Source organism: Anas platyrhynchos, chromosome 26 (genome assembly GCF_047663525.1).
Source record: "Anas platyrhynchos isolate ZD024472 breed Pekin duck chromosome 26, IASCAAS_PekinDuck_T2T, whole genome shotgun sequence".
NCBI classification, from domain to species: Eukaryota; Metazoa; Chordata; class Aves; order Anseriformes; family Anatidae; genus Anas; species Anas platyrhynchos.
The window spans coordinates 3224535-3249376 of record NC_092612.1 but is presented as its reverse complement, the minus strand read 5'-3'; the positions used below and the strand labels follow the sequence as shown (position 1 = coordinate 3249376).

Below are 24842 nucleotides of genomic sequence, written 5' to 3'. Positions count from 1 at the left end.
TGACCCTTCTTTCAGGCAGATTCACCAGCTGTTTTTGTGTGAGTGCCATAAGTTAATGTCTTTCTTTGTCATGTGGCCTGTAAACATCTCACAGGTGCCTACCTTCCCTGGAACCTCGTGGTGGCATTCTGAAAATGTAGTCACTGATACTAGGTCTCTTAGGCCTTCACATATATATATTATTTTTTTCTTTTCAAATATATCCAGTGTTCTCTGAAATGATACGGCACAATGTTTCAAAGAGTAGATCATTAGATACTTTACCTGGAGAGTTAGACCCTTACTGTTTTGCAAGCCCATGGGACCTTAAGGATTTAAGTTTTCTGTTGCAGCTATGTGTCTTACATGGATGGGAACAACACACTGTAAAATTGTAAATTGGCTGTGTGACAGGAGGGAAGGGAAGCCAGTGTGGACTTCTATTTACGCCATTTTCTTTCCTTTGGCTTTCAGTTTCCTCCTTGGAGCGTTTACAGAGAATGCAGTGCAAATGTTTGTATCACTGCTGTGCTCACTTTATATTTTCTTGTCAAATCACTGAATAGTCTTTTTCACAGCATAATTGCAACATTTATTGTACATTCACTATTTCTCCATCATGCTTCTGACTGTTTTACTTCACCGTTAAGTCTGCTTCTTTTTAACTATCAGAATGCAAGGGAGACTTTTTTATTTTGTGTGTTTCCTGCAGGAAGTGATCACAAATGAGCATGTGGTTGCCATGATGAAAGCAGCCATCAGTGAGACAGAAGATATACCTTTATTTGTAAGTAAAAAAACTTATTTTTTCCACAGTTTTTGTTTATTCATATGATGATTCCTTTACCAGTCTACCTTCTTGGTCTGTGTCATGATGTGGTAGGAGGAGAATAGGTAGTATAATTTACACTTCACAACCAGATTTGGCACCTGCATCAAGTGAGTCATGTCTGAGTGTAAATCATGAAGCAGAATTATCAGGGATTATTTTTCATGTTACTGATGATGTCTTAAAGGTAATGAATTCAAAAATGAGAAAAAGCTTCTAGTAAACAGTTGCTGTGGAAAAGGTTACAGTTAAGAAAAATAACTGAGCAGGTTGTGGTTTTCTGTTTCAAACTCTCAGGAACCCAAAATGACTCGTTCCAAACTGAAGGAAGTTGTGGAGAAAGGAGTGGTAAGTAGCTCATCTGCTTTCATTATTGCACCCTTCCCCTACCCTAATGGCTTTGATTGTTGGGGCTTCTTTTAGAAATGTCATGGATGCTTTTCATATTCTTAAAATGAAAAGGCGAATTCTGTGCATATCTTTTTTTGATACAACAATGTGAAAAATAATCATTTTACATGAGCAGAACAGAACTAGGACAGAGTTGGAAAATGCAGTGAATTGACAGTATCTGTTATACTAAAGTTACTGCCTGTAGAGATCCCATGGGTGGTTTAGAAAACATTTGTTCAAAGTCTGTTACGTAGCTACTTTGGAGAATAAGATCTCAAGCTCAAGTACTTATTTGATAAAATTGGTTATCTAAGCCATGCAAAAGCATGCTTTTTGTAGAGTTAAAAATGTTTTTTCTATCTTTAGGTGATTCCAACATGGAATATTTCTCCAATTAAGAAGGCAAATGAGGTAAAGGTAAGTGAGCTACTTCTGGGAAATTGGAGTCCATGCTAGAGACACCCTACTTAGCAGTAAATCTTAATGGTGGACTGGAACAGACTTGCCTCTAGCATGTTAGGAGTATCAGTGACCAGCATTGTGAATGGGTTATGCAGGGAAGGACAAGGCAGCTAAAGCAGAAGTGTGCAGAGAACCCAAAAGAGCTGCCTGCAGGGGAAGTGCAGAACACGAAGGAATGATGGCATGCCAGAGGAAGGGGGCTCTTCTGCTTGATCCAGCTCCCCGTTTTGGTACTGCAGCAGCCTCTACCTGGATGAAATGCCTGATAACGAATGCTGCTGCCCAGGTCTCATGCTGTGAGTTGCTCCTCCCTGAGAATGTTACACATATTTTAGGACTACCAGGAAATGTGGCTTGGATCTCAATTTTTGGCATAAGACCTGCCTCTCCAAAAGACTTACAATTTAGAAGTAGAGGGGATTCAGCAGCAGAGCAGGAATGAATGGCCATTCAAGTAGAAGAAACATGTCCTTGAGAAAGTGTCTGCTTATGTAATGTTTCCATTGTATAAATGATAAATCATTTGTTCTCATACCTTTTCATACCACTTAACTTGCTTTACCAATTTTACTTTAGTAATATATTTGGTTCCTTCTGCCTCTTTCTGTAGTCTCCTTCCTTTGTGAGCTTCATTTTATTTCCTCAGTTGTTGCATATATTTGATCAGATAGTGTACCATTAGAGTGCAATGCTTTATCTTGCCAGTAAAAAGTTGTCACCTTTCTTCTGTTCTGTTGCAGCCTCCTCAGTTTGTGGACATTCCTCTTGAGGAAGATGACTCATCTGATGAGGAATACCAGCCTGATGATGAGGATGAAGATGAGACTGCAGAAGAGGTAAATGTAATTTGTACAAAGATCTGTTCAGCATGGAGCTTGCATGTTTAAGGCCACAGGATGCTCTATTTTAACACACGAATGATTGTAAATCACCCCAGAGTTTCTAGTAATCTTTCTTCAATGCTGTATTATTTGGGTAAAGAAGCATATTTGAAATATTAGTTGAAGCAGGTCTTGATTGAAGCGTGATTGGTTGTGTTCTGTATCTCTTACACTATAGAGTTTACTGGAAAGTGATGTAGAGAGCACTGCTTCTTCTCCTCGGGGAGCAAAACGATCTAGGACAAGGCGATCATCTGATGAAGAGGGAGGGACGCTCTGTGAGGTAAGCTTGCAAGAGTTTTTGTTTCTAAAGAAAAAAATCTTCAGTCATTATTCCTTAATCATTAATAAGAAAGCAAAAATATATACTGTTGTTTTAAGTTGTAGTAGCATTACGGGTGCTCTGTAGATTTGGGGTCCCACTGCAATGGTTCCTGCGTAAGCAGTTAAGTTCATCCATTGCAGAAAAAGCTTAGTCAAAACATAAATTCAAATCTGTAAAAAAGCACTACCAATGGAAACAGTCTGCTTCTTTTTCAGATAATGTTTATTTTTCTGATTATTTTTGAGGGAGAAATGCTTTCTGTGCTTGGCTCAGGAGGGCATGGTGATATTCATAAAAGCATGAAAATATTTGTAGTGATGTATGCACTATCAGATCAGTGGAAAGAGTATGCAGTATGATAGGAGCTGACAGGGAGTGAGTATCACCAGACAAGGATCAGAAAGCAACTGTGAGAACTGACCATTGGCATTGGAATCAGAGAAATAATAATAACGTACTGATATTTCCAAGTTAACTCACTGTGGGACTGTTTTGGGAAAGGGTGGGTGTCTGCCACAAATACTGGCATAACTAGAGATGATAAATCCGAATGCTGAAACTTCCCAGCATTTGACCATTTCCAGATGTCTCCTTTCCTGAAAGCTCATTAAATAGTGAATTTGTATTTTCTGAAAATCAAAGTGAGTGTAATACGAGTCATCCGTTTCCTTCTGTGAAGCATTTCTTTCATTTCTATTTTGCTAGCCTGTGGTTAAACTGAAGAAAAATAAATTAAGACTTATTCTGTCCTTGAAAATCTTCTGTAAATAAAACTTTAAAACACAAAGGCCTTTCTAATTAGGTGGAGAAGGTTACTACACCTGTTGTTAGACATATTAGTGCTGAAGTAGTTCCCATGGGACCTCCACCACCTCCTAAACCAAAGCAAAGCAAAGACAGCACATTCATGGAGAAGCTGCATGCAGTGGATGAAGAACTGGCTTCAAGCCCAGTATGCATGGATTCCTACCAGGTACTGTGTTTTGGGATGCTACAGTGGTATTTCTTCAGTTTGAGTTAAAATTTCATTCTGCTCTTCTTTTGTAAATTTAAACAAGATGAATCTGTTTAGTGGGTAGCATGCAAGCTCTGTGAGAACAGAGGTAGCTGTTAGTACAAGGCTATCAGTGACACATACTTTTAATTTCTTGTATCATAACTACGCTTTATGCTCATAGGCTTCTCAGTTACATTGTTTTTACTGTTAACTGTAATTCTATGACATTTACATAAGTAAGGAAAATACCTTCCTTTTGAAAAAGAAATGGTCACTTTGGTTGTATTTTGCAGGCAAGTACTCTGTGAACATGCAAAGAAGCTTGGTTGCCAAGGCAACCACTATTTTGTATTGATAATGAGAAAAATATTACTGATCCGTTCTACTCCACAAGGGTGAGGAGTTGTAAAGCAAGAGTTCTGCACTGTAGCTTCAGGTTAATTACAGATAGTGAAAACTGGGCAACAGAGTAAAATGTACATGAAGGGGGCAAGTATTGCAAGGGGGGGATAAAAGTTTAGGACAAAATAAGTGAACAATAATATATTCGTAAAGAATAATAATTTAATAGCAAGAATAATGAAAGGTTGGATTTTTTGAAATACCAAAATAAACAATTCTTTGTGGCAAGAATCTAATATTTTTGATAGTGGATTCTTCTTGCTCTGATGAAAATCCTACTGCCAAAGAAGCTGTGAGGAAAGCAGAGAAACTCTAATTCCATTCTGCTTTTCCTTCATGTTTCAGTCTCTGGAAGACAGCCTCATTGCCTTCAGAACCCGATCAAAGAGACCGCTGAAGGATGTTCCTCTTGGTCAACTGGAGGCTGAGCTCCGAGCCCCAGATATCACTCCTGATATGTATGATCCCAATACTGCAGATGATGAAGAATGGAAAAGGTGGCTTGGAGGGCTCATGAATGATGATGTGGAGAACGAAGGTACGTACAACACACTGTTGCTTATTGGAACAGAGGGATCCTGGAGGTTTTTCCTCCTGTTCTTGGCTACTTTCTCTTCCTATTGCTCATGATATTCTTGGCTGGATCTATTATCTTGTTTAGCAATACGCATGTTTTTTGCACACAGTTTTCCTCATCTTCTGTATAGACATTTGTGAGACACCTGAAGTTAAAAACCCTCACTTTAAATATTAATTAGCCAGCACATGCAGTAACTGGCAAACATAAATGAAAGCTGTGTTGTTCAACCCTTAATGAATCATGCTGTGTCATGAAGCTGGCAGCATAGGTACGCCTGAATCTGAACATACCATGCTCCTTTGCAGGGACATGAACTGTTATGTTAGAAAAAAAATAAATAATAATTTGTTCTTGAAGAGAGAAAACGGTTTTGGGCTTGACTTTTTGTTCTGGATTTACAGGTTACATAGAGTTGTACAATTGACTGTGAAACAAAAATTGGAATACTCTTCCAATGTATTGCAATATTTCATTCTTTCTAATTTTAGCTGAAACTTGGGTCATACAGAACAAATCTAACTTCTCTAAATGGGAATGACTAAAAATAATGGTGGTTAGTAGCTTAGTTTGAAAAGAGGATGGAGTTGATACTGCTTTCATAAAAATAAACAGTTAATTTCAAGCAGTAGTCCTAGCCATCTTTGTGTAAGATCAGGCAATAAACTAAGAGCTTCTCTTCCTGGCTACTGTTTAGTCTTGGGGCGGCAGGGTAATGACGTTTCAAAACATGCTTCCTATTAGATGAATTAGATGATGATGATGACCCTGAGTACAACTTCCTGGAAGATCTGGATGAACCAGATACAGAAGACTTCAGAAATGATCGTGCGGTGAGAATTACCAGTAAGTCCGCTGGGAATCCCACTTCCTTTCTCAGTAGGATTAGTAATTTATTTTGAAAAGTGTTTTGTTGTAAAGGCTTTGCAGTGTAGGCTAATAAGTAAAAACAAACAAACAAAAAATAAATAAATAAAATAAAAAACACACTTTGCAGACTGAACACCTTTTCCATGCAGAACTGGCTTTCTGTGAATACGTGAAAGGATCTAGCCAGAGCTGCTGTGCTATCAGATGTATTTTACTGTATAGCACAGAATGAAGAATAATTTATAGATAGTGCAGTCTTTCATAAAGCTACAGCCAAATTGGAAAGTGAATGCCTGCCTTATGTTTTGAGTGTAATGAAATTTTCTTCAAGTCATTGCAATCTTTGAGTTACAGTTTAAAGAGCGTATCATTTATTATGTTCTCAATAAAACATATTTGTTTTAGGTCTTACTGCAGATTAACTTTGTTTTAACATATATTTTTTTCCAATTTAGTTTTTCCAAAATATTTGTGATTAAAAACAGTTTCAACAGAATTTTTCTGGGGCCCAGCAATAAAAAGGGGTATAATATAATGTGAGCCAGCAGTGTGTCCTTGCTGCAAAGAAAGCTAATGGTATCTTGGGCTGCCTTAGGAGGAGTGTTGCCTGTAGGTTGGGGGAGATAATCCTTTCCCTCTACTCAGCACTGGTGAGGCCACATTGAGAGTACAAGTTCCAGTTCTGGGCTCCCCATTACAAGAAAGACATGGATGTAGAGAGTCCAACAAAGATTATTAAGGGTTCTAGAGCATCTCAGATATTGGAAGGGCTGAGAGGTGGAGCTGGTCAGTCTAGAGGAGGATCAAGGGGGATGTCACCGATGTCTATAAATACCTGAAAGGAAGGTGCAGAGCAGGCTTTCTTGAGCAGTGCCCAACAACAGGACAAGAAGCAATGGGCACAAAGTGAAGAGCAGGAGGTTCTGTCTGAGCATCAGGAAATACTTCTACACTGTGCAGGTTACTCTGCCAGGGCTCAGTCTGCCCAGAGAGGCTGTGGAATCTCCGTCCTTGGAGATTTTTCAGAAGCAGCCTGGATGTTGCAAGTGGATATGGGTGACTCTGGTTGAAGAAGGCAGTTGGACCAGATGGAGCCAGAGGTCTCCTCCAACCACAACCATTCTGTATATATCAGAGGCTGTTCCTTCTCGGACCTCTGTTTACAAGAGGAGGGTTACCCTTTGGAAGAGAGATTCCTTAAATAGCTTGAGATTATGAAAGGATTGATGAGTGTTTCTTGCAAGAGGAATCTTCATTTTTCTTTTTAATTTTACTTGCAGAAAAGGAAGTGAATGAACTGATGGAGGAGCTGTTTGAGACAGTAAGTGATAAATTGGGTGTAACACTGAAGAGTAATAGATCTTTCTCAGATCTGGCATGAAACCACTAAAGCTGTAAGGGGGACCTTTGTAAATGTTCAGTGCTGAATATGTGCAAAAGACTCTACCATAAAAGTGTAATTTGGGGTGGAACTTACGTAGGAACTTCCATAAATTACTGTAGAGATGAATGTACGTGCTAAGAGGATCATCATGAGCTTTAACTAAAGACACTTTGTAGTAAATGTACTTGTTGAGCTTTCTTTTTTCTGACTTTTTTCTACTGCACGTGTTGTCAGTTTCAGGATGAGATGGGTTTCTCAAACATGGAAGATGAAGGTCCAGAAGATGAAGATAATGTTACAGAGTCAAGGCCAAATTTTAATACACCACAGGCACTTAGGTAGGATAATTTGATAGTTGTCATAAAACTAAATATTAATAATTCTTTTACGGTAAAAAGCCTTTGGTCACCTGCAGGTACTATGCCATCCCCTAAGGAGATAATGCCTTTTGAGAAAAGGTTGCTGCTTTAAAGGGTATCATCTGTTTTATCTGAAGGCCTTCCATATATAACCCCTTTATTACACAGATTCTTCTGGGAAAATGGCTTGGCAAGCTTTTAAGACACTTGCCTCGGCTGTTAAACAATAAAAACAACAGTTATCTGAGCAGTATAATACCTGATTGACAATGGCACAATGATTCAAAGTGATGGATAGAGACACTGGATACTGGGGTGTTGCTGCGTATGTTGTTTGTGTATGTGATCAAAGCTGTGCATGTTCTGTGCAGAGAACATCCCAAGCTCAATAGGTACTCTAGCTCTCTAATTCTTGTGCTTTACAGTGTGGTGGTGGGTGTAGTGTTCTGAACTCCTTTCAAAGAGGTAATAGTTTTCTTGCCTTTTTATTGTTGTTGTTGGGGGGGAGGGTTGATTGGTAAAGTTCATTTACTGCCCTTACGTTTTTTTGATTATAAGAGACTCCTGAGGAACTAGCTTGACCAAGCGGATCGTCTCGTCTTTTAAGCAAATAACTTGTATATATTAGTAGCATTTCCAAAGGAAGAGAACTACATACAATTGCTGAGGCCTAGGTCTGAAACAACTATAAAATTCAGCAATTAACTTCTGATGATTTTTCATATGGGTTATACTTGATGTAGCACCTCAGAGAGAAAAGACTTTAAAGCGTTACTTTCTAGGTAATAATACAAGCCTATGTAAGAAATTACAGAAATTGTCTAAAGGCGAACTATGATAAGAATGGTGTCTCCTTATTTATGGGGCAGATCACTTCAAGATCAAGGTGTATCTGTTTGGGAAAGGAGCTAAAATGACGGCTGGAATTTCTTGATACTCTCTCTGGATGAGCAGTACCAGAGGAGAGCGCAGCGAATCTTAAACCAGCTACAGACTAAAAGCAGGGAAACTTCATGCTCTCTCTTACAATCTGTATGCACTTGTTTTTGGTGATGGCTAGTTTATTCTTACTTCGGCATGCTGTTCCTCTGAATTTTTTCTTCCCCAGTTTTATCTGTGTACAGGACTCTTTAAGTATGTTCTGTGGCAAAATACCTGTTTCCTGAGTTTATTGTTTTTATGATATCTTACATTAGATGCATCTTGAAACAACTTCATTTATAATCGACTTTAGGCCTGTTACAAAAGTAAAGCTGATAACTAACAAATCAGAATATTAACTGAATAACAAAACAAAATAAAATATGTATTTCAATTACACCATAAGACCAGGGAGGCTGCATGAAGTTAGTTTAGAAAAGAACAGAAATCCATACATACCCTTTTCTGCTACAGGTGTAGCTTTTGCTATCATGTCATCAGATGTCCAGTGGAATAGTCTGCATAAAGCTAGGCAAAACCTTAAAAAAAAAAAAAAAAAAAAAGTGGCGAAAAATGAAGGAAGAAGAAAAAATAATAGCATTTGAGTCAGCGTCTGATGTTTCTGGAGATAATTATGGTAACATGCCACCCATAACACCTTGGGTTTGGACCTTGCCTGATGCTATAATTTAAATAGGGTCAGGTTTATTGTATTATAGATTATGTTAGCTCCTGGCTGCTCTGGAGTGTGCCTGAGCACTTGAGTACAACAAACGTGGAGCACTACTGAGAACAGTGAACAAGAGCGTTAGCTGTGCTTGGAATAGAGGTTAAGTGGAATAGTTTTGACATTGCATCCCAAAAGTAAAACAGTGTTATGGGGACGTACATTTTAAGAACTACTCTGTCCGTACTACTCAACACTTTGACAGAATATTTCAACTTGGTAAAAAAAAAAAAAAAAAAAAAAGGTAAAATATTCTAATGGAACAGGAATGGTGATTAGGTCCTATGCTTTTTATATTTTGGTCTGCCTGGTCTCAAACAGGTTTGAAGAGCCTCTGGCCAATTTGCTAAATGAACAACACCGGACAGTGAAGGAACAACTTGAGCAGTTGAGAATGAAAAAGTCTTCTATCAAGCCACCACAAGAGATAGAGAAATCAAAACCTCACAATGAGAAGCCTCTCCAAAGCCTTGTTCTTGACTGTACGCAAAGAAAAAGGCTCCAGCAGCAAATGCAGCAGGTAATAAAATATTATCAATATTATATTCAGGCTATGGAATATTCGCTGTATGCTGCTGCAGCATGGGAAAGGGGGAAGCCAGTGGTACAGCAAGCACTCTGGCTTGCTGTTTCATTTTAGAAATTAATTGAAAAAGCTACAATTAACTATTGTTACTCAATAGAGTGTCATGTCGTGGTGTGTAGCAGCAAGGAAAGGACAGAAATCTCTCAAACACAAGCTAAAGAAAAAGATCTCGGGTTATACATGTAAGGCAAATGACCTTTTTAATCTTTCAGCTGCAAAGCAAGGTGTATGTTGTTTGAACATATATATGTAGGGACTGCTGAAGTCATTCTTTTTGAAGAAACACTTAAGAAACACTTGAGTATTTTATTAGAAAAAAATCCTTTCTGTATTGTTCATTATGGTGTGAATTTTTTTATAAAAGCTAGGAATGTGTCCTAAGACTTAAACAGGTGATGTGTTCCAACTCTGTGGAATAGAAACTATAATATCAGAAGTAATTTTTATACTGCCTATTTGTAGTCAAGTTTCCCCTCAGTTCTCTATTGTTGGAAGGATTTCTTCTGAAGTCAGACGGATTTATTTTTTTTGTGGTGCTTGGGAGATGTTTCTTGAACCTTTATACTTAAGCTTTCCAGTTTCTCATGTTACTGATACGCTGATAATCCCTATTTGTCTGATTTTATTCTTCAAGCATGTTCAGCTTCTGACTCAAATCCATCTCCTTGCAAGTTCCAACCCTGCTTTAAGTTCAGAGGCCAGTACCACTAGGATGTTTTTGGTAAGGATATGTCTTTAAAAAGAGCCAAACAAGCTTTAATTATCTCTGGTCACTGGTGATATTTAGAGAGCTTAATTTGTTTAACTGATCCCATGCAATTGAGAGAGACTACCACTAAACAAGACAATGATGTGAGCCTCCTGTTAGCATGCTCAATACTTGAAGAAATAAATCACATTTAATAAAAGTGCTTTGAAGTGGCATATCTTTGTAGTTTTCTACTGTTTGCTTGGAAATGCTAAAAACAAAGTACAAAAACTTCTGTAATTAGTGAACATTCTGTGACCGTGATAGATTCCAGAAAGTTGGTGAATTAATATGATCAGACAAAAGTAAAAAAAAAAAAAAAATCTTTAAAGCAAAAAAAAAAAAAGAGATTATTCCTAGATTTAGAGTTCAAAAATAAGATAGAAGACATCTGTAGTGATGTATTTTTATGCCTGCGACTTCACCAGCTTTTACAGGTTAGTAGCTTAGTTTGAAAGCTTTTATTGCATTTACGTATGTGTTCTTAACCTTTTACCTTTCTTCTGTATCTGACTTTGTAGAATGAGCTTGGTAACTTTGCTCGAAGCTCTACGCTCCTTCGTCAGTCATTCTATCCTAAATTTCAAACAATGTTCCAGCCATGTAACCTGAAGGGAGCACTGCAGCTCATTGAAGATTTTCATGCCCAAGTTCAAGTTGACTGGAGCCCTCGGAAAGCTGTGAAGAAGAGTGGTATGTATACTTTTACTTTTTCCTGATCTAAATTTAAGCAGAAACTAAATAACATGCAAATTCTAAAAACCAGGGAGGAAATAGTATTTTCTGCAGTGAAGGGAATAACAGAAACAGTGTTTTCAAGAAGTCAGTAGTGAATAACACTATTTGCCCATGCCTGTATCTGTCCTCATCTGTTCATTCTTTACACAGCCAATGAATTTCCATGTTTGCCAAAGCAAGTGGCATGGATTTTGGCAACAAGGAGAGTCTTTATGTATCCAGAGTTATTGCCAATATGTTCCTTGAAAGCAAACCCTCCCCGGGACAAGATTATCTTCACGAAAGCAGAGGACAAGTAGGTGCTTAGAATTTCTGAATAACATGCGCATCAATGAACTTCCTTTATATGGTAAAGTTTTAGGATGCAATCTTTAAGAACAGCTGTCTGTTGTGAAACAGTGTATGCAAATAGCAATTTGAACTACTGTCTAAAAGACTGCTTTTTTATTTTATTTTTTTCCCCCTCTCCATATTTCTTCAGTTTATTAGCTTTAGGTCTGAAACATTTTGAAGGGACAGAGTTTCCAAAGCCTTTGATCAGCAAATATCTCTTACCAACGAAAACTGCCCACCAGCTGACAGTGCGAATCAAGAATCTCAATATGAATCGAGCCCCTGATAATATCATCAGAGTAAGTGATGCATTCAGATTATGGACTGGTATTTTTCACATTTGTCTATCTGGTTCGTATTTGTCATACAAAAAGAGATGTACTGTTTGTTCCAAGGACCTTTTTGTACATATGCTGATGCTTTCTTAAAAGAAAATGTGATCCTCCCATGAAGGGTGACAATTTCTTCAAAATGACCATATAATTTTTACTTTGTAAGTATTTTAATTAATATTTTGACAGCCTAGAGCCTAATCTAATCTAATCCAGAGCCTAATTGCAAACAGTCCTGGTACAGCTGTAGCTTCAATAATCCAGACAAATTTGCATAAATAAATTTTAAGTAGCAAAATGTAGACAAAAGTGCTGTCTCTGGTCAAGCTGTAGGTCCAGCAGGCCAAATATCCTCTCCCATAACTAATGTCCAGTGCTGAAAAGAGAACAAGAAACAGAAACTTAAAGCTAGTACATGTGCACAACTGCTAGAACTTTGTGCTTTTTTTCTGAGAGAAACCAAGATGACAGTGAGCATTCATATGAACAGTTTTACAGAGCACAATTCTTAGCCTGTATCCCAGTAGTTCTTGGACAGGTGTTCTGACCGTGGTTGTCTTGCCTTGCATTCTCTCCTCTCTCCACACAGTACTATAAAAAGACAAAGCAGTTGCCTGTTCTGTTCAAGTGCTGTGAGGAAATCCAGCCTAGTGAGTGGAAACCGCCCGTGGAGAGAGAAGAACATCGCCTGCCATTTTGGCTCAAGGTACAGTTTCTGCTGTTTCTTCATCCAGCATAGCTTTGTTTATTTCTTTTTTTTTCCTTCTTACAGTATAGGTTCAGAATGAGTTGTTTGGGTAGGCTACAGCTCTGAAGTCAAAAAGTAGTCTGACTGTATTGTAGGGGAGCCTGTGTTACCTTGGGTCCAGGTAGTAAATCTATCAAGAGCAGCACTTAGCAACATGAAGTATTATACACTGCTCTTGGTGTGACTGCCCAGCTGCACTACGGAGCTGAAGTTGTTGTGGATTTTCTTTGCTTTTTGGTGCATCCTTGTACATGATACATGGATGTATTTCTAATGTCTATTTTGATGTGTTTATTTTTTATTTTGACTTCGTTAATTTTTTAATTGACATAATCTGACCCTTGCCTTATGCATTATGGTTAGTGGTGTTGCTGTCTTTCCCACTGTGTTGTAGCCAGGAGAAAGTATTTGTTCTTCTTTCCAAACCTTTTAAGAGGAAAGAAGAAATCTGTTTGTTTTTTTTTTTCACAGAATCACAGAATTGTAGGGGTTGGAAGGGACCTCCAGAGATCATCAAGTCCAACCCCCCTGCCAAAGCAGGTTCCTTAGAGCAGGCTGCCCAGGTAGGTGTCCAGACGGGCCTTGAATATCTCCAGAGAAGGAGACTTCACAACCTCCCTGGGCAGCCTGTTCTAGTGCTCTGTCACCCTTTATCACCCTTTTTGTGTTTTTCTTTGTAAGATGATGTTCACCTGCAGTGTGGCTGTTATTACACCTGAATGTCTCTCACTTCCTAAGGATTCTTTCTCTGAGATTCCTAGCACAGTGAAGACTGAAATTGGAGGCATAGTGACTGCACTGAGGGTCGTTCAGTGAGGTCTGTGTCTGAGGAAAAAATGAGATGCCCTAAAATCTAGTTCTCTTAATGGCACTGTTACAGTGAAGCTTCCCTCCCACAGCCTTGTATTTACTGAAGGAAAGCTTTACAAAGCAGTTTGGTTCTGTTGTTTCTTTTAGGCACTTAGATTCCTTTGAAGGCTCTGGAGTAAAACTTGCGAACATTAAACATTGGAAGGCTCTGCAGGAGGATCTGGATAGGCTGGACTGGTGGGCTGAGGTCAACTGCATGAAGTTTAACAAGGCCAAGTGCCGGGTCCTCCACCTGGGGTGCAATAACCCCAAGCAGAGCTACAGGCTGGGAGATGAGAGATTGGAGAGCTGCCAGGCAGAGAAGGACCTGGGAGTATCGGTTGATAGTCGGCTGAATATGAGCCAGCAGTGTGCTCAGGTGGCCAAGAAGGCCAACAGCATCCTGGCTTGCATAAGAAACAGTGTGGCCAGCAGGGCTAGGGAGGTGATCGTCCCCCTGTACTCAGCTCTGGTGAGGCCGCACCTCGAGTACTGTGTTCAGTTTTGGGCCCCTCTCTACAAGAAGGACATCGAGGTGCTTGAGCAAGTCCAGAGAAGGGTGACGAAGCTGGTGAGGGGCCTGGAGAACAAGTCCTACGAGGAGCGGCTGAAGGAGCTGGGCTTGTTCAGCCTGGAGAAAAGGAGGCTCAGGGGCGACCTTATTGCCCTCTACAGGTACCTTAAAGGAGGCTGTAGTGCGGTGGGGGTTGGTCTGTTCTCCCATGTGCCTCGTGACAGGACGAGGGGGAATGGGCTTAAGTTGCGCCAGGGGAGTTTTAGGTTGGATATTAGGAAGAACTTCTTTACCAAAAGGGTTCTTAGACATTGTAACAGGCTGCCCAGGGAAGTGGTGGAGTCACCATCCCTGGAAGTCTTTAAAAGACGTTTAGATGTAGAGCTTAGGGATATGGTTTAGTGGGGACTGTTAGGTCAGAGGTTGGACTCGATGATCTTGAGGTCTCTTCCAACCTAGAAATTCTGTGTGATTCTGTGAAACGGTAAATAAAAAATTGCTTTACTTCTAGAAGCGAGTTACTGCCTTTCTTCTGCAGTGCTGTTTGAAGGTAGGCAGAACCTGTGGATTGGACTAAAAACTCTCCTATTTCCTTTAGGCAAGTTTGCCCTCCATTCAGGGGGAATTGAAGCAATTAGCAGAAGATGCGAGGGAGATGCCAGGTTCACCTGATGAAGAATCTGACTTTTTGGGCACAGAAAAGGAAACTTCAGACACAGAATATAATGAAAAATACCCTCTACTCATGCCAAAGGGACTAGTACTGACCTTAAAGCCTCTTGCCAATCGATTCTCTAGGAGAGCATGGAGAAGACAGAGGTCTTCAGCTCTGAAGCCTGTCCTCATTCGACCAAGTCCTTGTTTGCAGCCCATTTCCAACACTATTAACATTCAGAAAACCATGAAGTTATCCCAGTCAGAGGCTCCACCCAGCAAAGTTATGGTTCAGATTCCTCGATTAATCCAACCAGCTACAGTTATGCAGACAGTGCCAGGAGTGCAGCCTTTGAATGTTCCAGCAGTGGTGGGAAGTGGAGATGGCTTGGAATTTCAGAATGTGCTCTCTGCTTCACATCCAGACTCCAGGCAAGCTTTCTCAGCTGCTTTACCACCAGCATTAGTGTCTTCAAATCCAATAACTTTTCAGCCAAAATTAATGTTACCAGCTTTGGCTGGAGCAAAAATACGCAAACCTTGTGTTCGCAAGGGATATCAGAAGAAAAAAGGGACAAAATCTGCCCCACTGATAAAGACTTCGCCTTTGATCCAGCCATCTCCAGTCATTCTTACTGTACCTGCTACCACAGTGAAAGTGGTTAATATAGGCAATGGTTGCAACATGATTCAGCCCATAAATACAACTGTTGGGAGAGGCACTCAGGCTATTCCAGTTACAACCTTGTTGGTAAATCCATCCACTTTCCCATGTCCGTTAAATCAGCCTCTGGTGACTTCCTCAATTCCTTCATTGATAGTTTCTCCTAACCCTGTTGGTCTTTCTGCATCTTCTGTTGGTGAAAATGAAGAACAACTGAATCTGGTTCCTTCATGCCCTGCTGGAAACAGCAAAAATTCCTACCCCACGGTGGAGCCCAAGGCTGAACCCCAGGAGTTGTATGCTACTTACTCAGCTGTCTCCCCCAAGAAGGAATGTAGTACAAATCCTGCCTCTTCAAATAATGGCAGTCAGGAGATGGTAAATAAAAATGACTGCTGTAGCTGGACAGTGGTAGAAGGACAAGAGAATGCTTCAGAGCCATTGTCTGTGGACCTTTTGCCTCATTTAGAAGATCCAGATGAAACGGTGAAAATTGAGCCTGAAGATTCAAATGATGCTATCAAGGAAGTAAATCCAATGCAGAAGAGGGATCTTCTGTGTGCTGAGGTGAAGGAGGAATTCATGCTGGGTCTTGGCCAGGAGCTGAACATGGAGGCCTGCTCATGTCCAAATGAGCTGAAAGAAATTAAAAAGGAGCATGCTGTGTGTGAAGAGAAGGGAGGAGAAGAAAGACGGGCTTTGCAGTCATCTCCCCATGATGAACAGCAGGTAGATGCAGCTGGTGTTACTGGACCACAAGTAAGCAGTGAGTCTCCAAAGAATCATTCATACACAGTGGATCTCGAAGCAGAATTTAGTAGCCCACTAGGAAGACCAGAAGATTCGTCTAGTATGGATGGCCAGTCTGTTGGGACACCAGCTGGCCCTGAAGCTGGAGGAGAGAGAGAAGGACAAGAGGAAGAAGACGATGATGACTTTGATGATTTCACACAAGATGAGGATGAAGAAATGTCATCAGCCTCAGAAGAATCTATTCTTTCGGTGCCAGAACTTCAGGTAAAAGCAGTTTTTAAAAATTGCTAATAATTTGTGTGCTGAAACAACTTAGTGACATAAGGGCAAATCACAATTTGATTCCAATTGGAAAGCTGGACTGTTAACCATATATTATCATGATATTTGTGCTGGTTTTGGAGAAACTGGACACCAGATATTTCTGAGATTTTTAAGTCTAAGCAAAAGGAATGTCTTGCAAAATTCCAGATTTAAATTCTGCTGATCTGTAAGGACTTTCTCAAATGAAGCTGTTCATTAAGAAATACCTTAACTACATTAATTTCCAAGACACAATTCCACCAAGCCTTTAAGAGATAAGACCATTAAGGAATCCTTTCTAACTTAACGCTTTTTTACGTGTTCAATTCTGAGTTGAAGTTTGTGTGTGATAGAAAAATGGGCAGTTCTAGTTCTTGTGAAATTCTGTCACTTTACTAGAACCCTCTGATCAGATATTGATCTGTGGTGGTGTTCAGCACTGTTAGGATTATAATGGAGTGAGCTAGTTGCTGAATGATGTTCAAAGAAACACTAAAAGAAAATAATGTGGATTTTTGTTGTTGCTTTTGAAGGAGACAATGGAAAAACTTACTTGGCTTGCAACAGAGAGACGCTTAAGCCAAGAAGGAGATTCTGAAGAAGAGAATTCCCAGGAAGAGAACTCTGAGCCGGAGGAGGAAGAGGAAGAGGAAGGGGAAGGAATAGAGAGTTTACAGAAAGATGATGAAGTTTGTGGAGACGTGTCAGAAGAACCTAAATCAGCCTTCACATTGACAAAGATGGCCCCACAGGTGGAAGCCCACAGAATACCACCAGGTAAGTTTTGTTGACTTCTCTTGATGCAGGGTATAGGGAACTGCTGTCTGCATTAAAAGCAAAACCATAGGGAAACTCCATCTGGGTTTAATTTCATTTAGCATTTCTGAGCTTAGTATTGCTTTCCATCTGAAAAATTTATAACAATCATCATTCTGTAAGAATGGCTCTTAACGCAGAAGCCCTTGCATATGTGTCGTGGTTTAACCTGGCCGGCAGCTAAACACCACAGAGCCATTCGCTCACCCTCCTCCCTCCCTCTCTGGGATGGGGGAGAGAAACAGAAAGTGAAGCCTGTAAGTTGAGATAGACAGTTTAATAAGACAGGAAAATAGTAATAACAATAATAATAACTATGATGATAATAGTACTACTACTACTAATGTGTACAAACAAGTGATGCACAATGCAATTGCTCACCACCTGCTTACCGATGCCCAGCCTAACCCCAAGCAGTCCGGGCCCCCTCCCCCGGCTAGCCACCCCTATATTTTGTTTAGCATGATGTCAGATGGCATGGAATACCCCTTTGGCTAGTTTGAGTCACCTGTCTTGGGTCTGTCCCCTCCCAGCTCTTGCTGCACCCCCAGCCTGCCTGTTGGCAGGACAGAGCAAGAAGCTGAGACGTCCTTGGCTTGGTGTAAGCACTGCTCTGCAACAATTAAAACATCAGCATGTTATCAGCACTCTTCTCATCTTAAGCCAAAACATAGCATTCAACCAGCTACTAGGAAGAAAATTAACTCTGTTCTAACTGAAACCAGGACAATATGTCAGCTGAGCATCTTCAGTTTGTTGTAATGCATTTACGCTTTAGGAATTTGCAAACATGAGATGTGTGCCTTGTGTCAACTAATACCCCAAATCAATACAATAACAAGATTAAATAGTCATACTTCTAAGTTGAATTTTGTGTTATAATGTCATGTTGGGAACAGTCAAGGAAACAAAGTAACAACTTTACAGAATATAGCAAGCAGTAGATGAATTTAAACAGGGATCTTTAAGGAGGTGGACCCAGTAGACGAGCAGATTCCCAAGATTAAAGACACAAAAATCTCAAGGTAGCAAATCTTTGCACAGTATTTCATTCCATATTATCTGACACCAGTTAGTTATCTGTGATGTTAACTGTATATGTGCAAGTAATAAGTCAGAAGAGTAATTTGCAAGTGTTAAGTCCAGCTCTGATGCTCATATCGCATCTGTAGTTTTTGCCCCTGGTATTCAGTAGATTTACTTACTGTTTTTTAGCAGACTGGTAGCTGAGTAGCAGCTAGGGTCAAAGATGGGTTTCTTGATGTATCCAGAGACTTTTCTCATCTGTTGCTGTAAGCAGCCAATTTTAAATGTTAGCCAGCCTGACTAAAAAGAGGTATTTTGCTCATACACGTACAAGAGGATGTAAACAGTTAACTCATTGCTAAGTCTGAAAACCTACTTCTGTATCGTAATGTTGGTGTAGAGGAGTAGTCATCTGCCAGCCCAGAGAATGTGTAAGTGCATGTACAACTTGCTTTGTGCTTCTTTACAGGAGAGAACGTGAAAGCACCTGGGAAAAGCAGGAGTTCCCACAGAGCCAGAAATAAGAGGGGACGGACTCGTGCCAGCAAAGACACGTCAAAGCTGCTCCTCTTGTATGATGAAGACATCCTGGAGAGAGATCCCCTGCGGGAACAGAAAGATCTGGCATTTGCACAAGCCTATCTAACCAGAGTAAGCCAGACCAATAAATAACCCAGAAACAGGAACATCGCACACTGTGAATCCTCACAGTTCCCACCTGAGACACACAACTGTCATTTCTAACTGTGGGTGCCAGTTGTGACTAGGATGGAGTTACCTTTCTTCTTAGCACCCCATTTGGTGTTACTTCACTTACTGAATTGTCTTTATCTTGATCTGTAAGATTTATTGCTTTTGCTCTTCTATTCTCTCCCCTGTCCTGTTTTGGGGAGGCAGGGAGTGAGTGAGAGGCTGTGGGGGTCTTTAGCTGCTGCCTGGGGCCAGCCCACAACACTGGGTCAGTTTTAATTTCAGAATTTCTTGGGTCTTGAATTTGGTTCTTTTCTGTCTTATGAGCAATCTGCATTTATCTTTAAGGAAGAGATTTTCTTGGCCCAACAGAACTGGAAGCATTATATGAATGCTGGGTGACAAGTGATCAGAGATTAATTAATTTATTTTCTTCCTGAATGTTAGGCAGTCCTATAAAGGTCTTGTTCTTTGCAGGTGCGTGAAGCATTGCAGCATGTTCCTGGGAAGTACGAAGACTTCCTTCGTGTTATCTATGAGTTTGAGATTAGCATGGACAAGCGAACAGCTGTGGATCTCTATTTCACTTTACAGAAACTGTTGCATGACTGGCCACAGTTGCTCACAGATTTTGCTGCTTTCCTTTTACCAGAACAAGCTTTGGAGTGTGGACTGGTAAGTAGAATGAAAGAAGCAGACCAGAATTTAAGCAGACAATGACAATGCTTATGGGAATGAAAGAATGAGGAAATCTTCCTAGGGCAAGGAAAAACAGAGTAAATCAGTTGCTTACCTTCTGTTTTATTGGTTGGAATTGAAAAGTCTAGTGTCTGTTACAAAACTCAAATACAACTGTGGGGAATCAGCCTTTCCAAGTTGCATCCTAGAACCTGACTGCAGAGAGGCAACATGCAGCAAGTGGAATGGTTCCCTTGTCTCAGAAATCTGCCTTACACTTCTTAAGATACAGGCTTTCGCTCATTACATTCCTTCTGAATTTTCTTGTCTTTTGTGCATGGGGTTGAAGTAAAATTTTACAGCTTATGGAAGTATTGATATACAAAGTGCTGTTTATTTCTCATCTTCCACCTCTTCACAGTTTTGCAGTGTGTAATCCGTACAAATGGAAAACAAATAGCAAAAGAGGAGAGGTATTGTAGTAGTTCATTTAAGCCAACTAGAGATACTTGGAAATACATTTTTAGATGTGAGAAGTGAATCTTTTTTTTTTTTTTTTTTTTGATCAGTTTGAAGAGCAGCAAGCATTTGAAAAAAGCCGGAAGTTCCTCAGGCAACTGGAGATTTGTTTTGCTGAAAATCCTGCCCACCATCAAAAGATCATCAAAGTTCTGCAGAGTTGTGTGGACTGCCTTCCGCAGGAGATTGCAGAGGTAATGGGGGTTCCAGGTACCTCCTTTCTCTCATAAGTCCTCAGAACACAATATGCTAGCTTGCTTCACTGTTCCCATGTGCTGCTCTTTGAGACCATGAGCATTTACCAAGTCTGATCTCCCTCCATGGGACGTGGTAGAGAATCAAAGCTGCCCTCCTCATCAGGCTTTACGATTAACTGGCCTGCCTGAGTCTCCTCTCTCCTATCTTCACCTTATTTTTTTCACCTTGCCAGTGACATTTTAGCTTAGTGCCTTCTGCAGAGTCTACCTAGAATTTTGGAGGGATTTTTTTTGCTAATTTGATAGGTGAATATAGAGTGGTCTCAAAATATTCATGAGGTAGTAACAATGCAAGTATAAAATTCCATGTTGGAGTAATAATAAGCCTTGATGTTCTGCTTGCCCTAAGAAATCCTTCTAAGAATGCGATGACATGGAATGAAATGTCTGTTTTCTCTGGATTTCTTTCTTTCAGCTGAAGACCCAAGTGTGGCAACTGTTGAAAGGACATGACCACTTGCAGGATGAGTTCTCAGTTTTCTTTGATCACTTACGTCCCTCGGCCAACCGCATGGGAGATTTTGAGGAAATCAACTGGACAGAAGAGAAGGAATATGAGGTGGAGGAATCTTTTTGCAAGACCAGAAAAGATAAAAGCAGAGAGATAATAGAAATGTTTCAACTTGAAGGACTCAAATTGTGGCTGCATCTCCAGAGTGACTGAAATAGCAGGGTGGGATAGCTGTTGGTGGACTGGAACAAACTTCTCAAATGTCTTTACAGCATTTTTGACTCTTCTAACATAGTTGAACTGGTGGTGCACTGGAACTGAGCTCAACGGTCAGAAATTCATGGGGAAAATGAAGTTTGTTCTTGTGAGGAGCTATTACGATAAGAAATTTTTGTTTTGTTTTTTTAGTTTGATGGGTTTGAAGAGGTGTCTTTGCCAGATGTAGAAGAAGAGGATGAACCACCCAAGATGCACACAGCCTCAAAAAATAAGAAACGTAAAGAGATCGGAGGCCAGAACAATGACAAGGTGGGCCTGGGATATCTCACTAGTCCACGTATTTGGACTCTAAGCAAACATAAGTCTGTGAGGATAAATGTCTGTATAGAGATATTACAACAGCCTATAAAGATTTTAAGAAAGGGAATGAAATGTTTCCATTGTGCTTTGCTTGCTAGCAGTATAATTGTTTTAGTTCTCTCAGGGTACACACAGAGTGTTGCTCCAGCCCTTCCTGACTCCCTTTGGGGTTAACCTTGCCCTGACTGTCATCTTTGTGCACATTTATCAGCTGGAGTCTGTCTGTTTCCAGGAGGTCGAGTGGGTAGATGGGATGAAGGAATGTTCATGTTCCTGCCATGAAGGGACTATCGACCTTAAGCTAAAGAAAAGCAAAAGGAGGACCTGCAGCCACTGCAGTAGTAAGGTTAGTTGATAGGCCAAGTCATTGGAGTGGTGAGTAAGAAGAACAGTTCCGTCAAGAACTGTTCTGAACGTCACTGTTTGTTTTTTTTTGTGATGATCTGTTAAGCCTGGGACCTCCTGTCTCTGTAATGTGTTGGGGAAGAAAGTAAAAGATAACCAACAGTGTTGTCTTCTTTGGAGCCTTGACTGCCCTACCCGGCCTTCTCTCGTCTTATCTCCTTCATGCTTTCTGTTGCCCTTCCTTGCTATGCTAAATAGTGTTGATTTTGACGTTCCTTTGAGTTAAAAATAAGGCTATTTTTTTTGGTGGAAGATTCTTGTGTGGCCACTATATGGAGAGAACTCTACCTATTCCTAATAATAAAGATTCAGCTTCCTAAATGCAAACATATTGCCAAATTGAAGGCTTAATTAGAGTCAAGTAATGCTTTGGAAGAAAGGCTGAGGTGTTAGGTTTGGATCAGTACACTGTGTCTATAATTACATGCCTATATATTGGTTTGCAGGTGTGTGAGAACAAGTTTTATAAAAATAAAGATTCTCAAGAACTGACTGCTTCCCTTGTTCAACAAGAATCGAGTCCTCAGCCTGAAGGGAAGGATTCTGGAATGTCTAAGGAACCTGCGGAAGAAAGCTTGGAAAGCAGAGATGAGGGAGAGGATGTTCAGCGCAGAACAAAAACCATATCTAGGAAAGTGGACTCTCTCACATCAGGTATGTGAAAGTCTTGTGCGTGGACAGCTGCTATCATTTTTGTCCAAACTGGTTCCCACACTGAGATAATAACTTCTAATATTTCTTTCATTTTTTCCTTGTCTTCATCCACTCTAGATGCTTTAAACACGCATATATCCAGAGCATTGAAAAAAGCTTTCCTGACCAGAGAAATACTCTCCAGTTTTTATAATTACTGATACATATAAGCTTCTGTTGCCAGAATATTAATCTTATCCCCAGTACTACCTGTCCGTGATACTTTTTACTTTTTTTTTTTTGCTAGTTTTCATGTTAGCACAACTCCAAATAAGATAATTTTGTTCTGAGCTGCATACTTGAGCTCTTTCATGTGCTCATCATTTCCCCTTACCTGGTTGTAGTAAGCCTGAACAAAATTGATTGCAGAGTGCGCTCTTTGAAGTACAGGATGTGTAAACTGCAGCTAGAACTACAAAGCTGCTCCCAAACTGTGTTCTCATTTACAGCATTATCCTCTAGAATCCAAAAATCTATTTAAGTAAATTAAAATTCTAGAAGTTTTTTTCTTACTAACAGCTAGTCTGAACTTGTATGGGTTTCTTACCAGGATCTCCCCTGGAAGGAGGAATTGTCTGTGGCAGACATGTATCTTCAGAAAAAGCAGCGTTGCCTGATAATCAGGTTCAAGAAGCAGATGTCAGTGCTGTTGTGAATACCACAAAAGACAGTCATTCTTTTATCACTGGACCTGGATGCACACACCTACAAAAAACTACTCAAAACCTACCTCAAGAAACCAAAGGCAGCCCTTGCGCTGAAAGAAGTGTTAGTGACGGACTAAACCAACAACATCAAGGAAATGCAAATACTTCCCTTGGGTTGAGCAGAGATGTGCTGTTGTCTTCTCATTCTGCTCCAATGAAAGGTTTAACAGGACCTAGTTCCTTTTCTGCAAACAGTTTGTATCAGACTGAAGGGCTTCACTCTGAATCTGCAGACAAGTATGCCATCTTTGGTCACTCTTCAAAGTTAAGTGCGAGAGAGTTTGAAGGACCACCTTTACTTCTGGAAGGAAAATCTGAAGCAAAGCAAGGCTGGATAACACCAGATAGAAAGACAGCACTGGGTAAGAGCTGCTGCTCACAGTCCCCCAATAATTGTGTTTTGGAAGCAGATGATACGAGCTGCATTGGAAGTTTTCCTGAGAACAGATTAAAGTCAAATGCAAACAACTGCTTCCAGGTGCATCAGCATTCTGAGGAGCTAGAGTATAGAGTGGTTACTGCCTCCCTGGGGCAGAAGGAAGAGGAGCAGCAACAGCAACGAGTCACAGAAGCAACTGTGTGTGCCAAGAACAGCAAAGTCAGCTCCACCGGGGAGAAGGTTGTCCTCTGGACCAGGTATATCTGCCTTAATTGCACCTTACAACTTCAGTGCGTTCAGTATTTGGCTTTGTTTGGCGTTCAAAGTTTGGCTTTGATATTTATAGAGAGTTCTTTATTTTCATCTTTTTCTCCCATTTTCTAATGTCTTCTGCAGCTTCCCTTCTTTGAATATTCTTGCCTTGTTTCCTCTAACCACAGTCCATCATAACTGCAATCTTGGTCCGATCAGAAGTATAGCCTGCTTGTGGCAGTGTAATTATTGTAATACTCCAGGCTAGGAAAGAAATGTTTTTCCCACAAAAAGCTTATGAGAAAAATACAAACAGACTAAACGTGACTCTGCTTAGAAATGTGTCTTGTGAGTGGTGGTAGTAGTAGTAAATGAACGGGGCTGCTGGACTTGTTTCATGATTAAGTTTTTAAGTTTGATCTTTAGATCTGTACTTTGGAACAAACCTCTCAAGTTTGTAGTGGTTGAAGTGTGTTAATGCTCATTTTTGGCTGCTTTCATAACCATTGTACTGCCTTGTAGGGAAGCTGACAGAGTCATCCTTACCACCTGTCAGGAGAAAGGAGCCCATCTGGAAACCTTCCATGCCATCTCACAGAAATTGGGCAACAAGACCGCTAGTGAGGTAAGGGGTTGGTGTGAAAATGCCTGCATTTGCTAGAGTGAGTGGGGAAAAGCGGGTGGGGGGGTTGGCTATTGTAATAGCCTCTCAGACCTAGTTTTCAATTTGAAATTTGATGCATCAGAGAAGAAGAATCCTGACTGCAGAGTCATGAATTTTTTTCAGACAAATTATATGATTATTTGCTGAAGAGACTGCTAATGAAGATCAAAGTTTTAGAGGAAATGACTATGCAGCAACACATTATAACCCTGTTAAATGATTGGCACCATCACAGACTTCATTTTTTTTGAATTTTCAATTTACCTGACTACCGAAGAGAAAGAAGCTATTGCCTGTTAGGATAGTCAAGTCTCTTTACAGAGTTTTTTTTATTTTTATTAATTGATCAGCTTCCTTATGAAGAACTGCTCAATCAGGTTAAACAACAGGTCTGATGT

The 24842-nt window shown here is 40.2% G+C and overlaps 1 protein-coding gene across 4 annotated transcripts in view; it reads left to right on the top strand.

Moving 5' to 3' along the window:
- LOC119713748 (GON-4-like protein) overlaps window positions 1-24842 on the top strand; it is a 31843-nt gene that overhangs the window by 4430 nt on the left and 2571 nt on the right. For 3 of the 4 annotated variants that reach the window (XM_038167742.2, XM_038167741.2, XM_038167743.2), the window contains 27 exons: window positions 692-766; window positions 1106-1156; window positions 1568-1618; window positions 2404-2499; window positions 2723-2827; window positions 3672-3842; window positions 4614-4806; window positions 5590-5691; window positions 6996-7036; window positions 7334-7437; window positions 9428-9626; window positions 10327-10413; window positions 10962-11133; window positions 11329-11473; window positions 11660-11810; window positions 12433-12549; window positions 14553-16289; window positions 16862-17105; window positions 18640-18821; window positions 19338-19535; window positions 20108-20251; window positions 20730-20873; window positions 21174-21293; window positions 21577-21690; window positions 22196-22403; window positions 22993-23785; window positions 24303-24405. In XM_038167742.2, the coding sequence (XP_038023670.1) occupies window positions 692-766; window positions 1106-1156; window positions 1568-1618; window positions 2404-2499; window positions 2723-2827; window positions 3672-3842; window positions 4614-4806; window positions 5590-5691; window positions 6996-7036; window positions 7334-7437; window positions 9428-9626; window positions 10327-10413; window positions 10962-11133; window positions 11329-11473; window positions 11660-11810; window positions 12433-12549; window positions 14553-16289; window positions 16862-17105; window positions 18640-18821; window positions 19338-19535; window positions 20108-20251; window positions 20730-20873; window positions 21174-21293; window positions 21577-21690; window positions 22196-22403; window positions 22993-23785; window positions 24303-24405 (5847 nt within the window). Of the gene's footprint in view, window positions 1-691; window positions 767-1105; window positions 1157-1567; window positions 1619-2403; window positions 2500-2722; window positions 2828-3671; window positions 3843-4613; window positions 4807-5589; window positions 5692-6995; window positions 7037-7333; window positions 7438-7883; window positions 7924-9427; window positions 9627-10326; window positions 10414-10961; window positions 11134-11328; window positions 11474-11659; window positions 11811-12432; window positions 12550-14552; window positions 16290-16861; window positions 17106-18639; window positions 18822-19337; window positions 19536-20107; window positions 20252-20729; window positions 20874-21173; window positions 21294-21576; window positions 21691-22195; window positions 22404-22992; window positions 23786-24302; window positions 24406-24842 lie in introns of those variants that run through there. The other variant, XM_038167745.2, reaches the window with a different exon arrangement.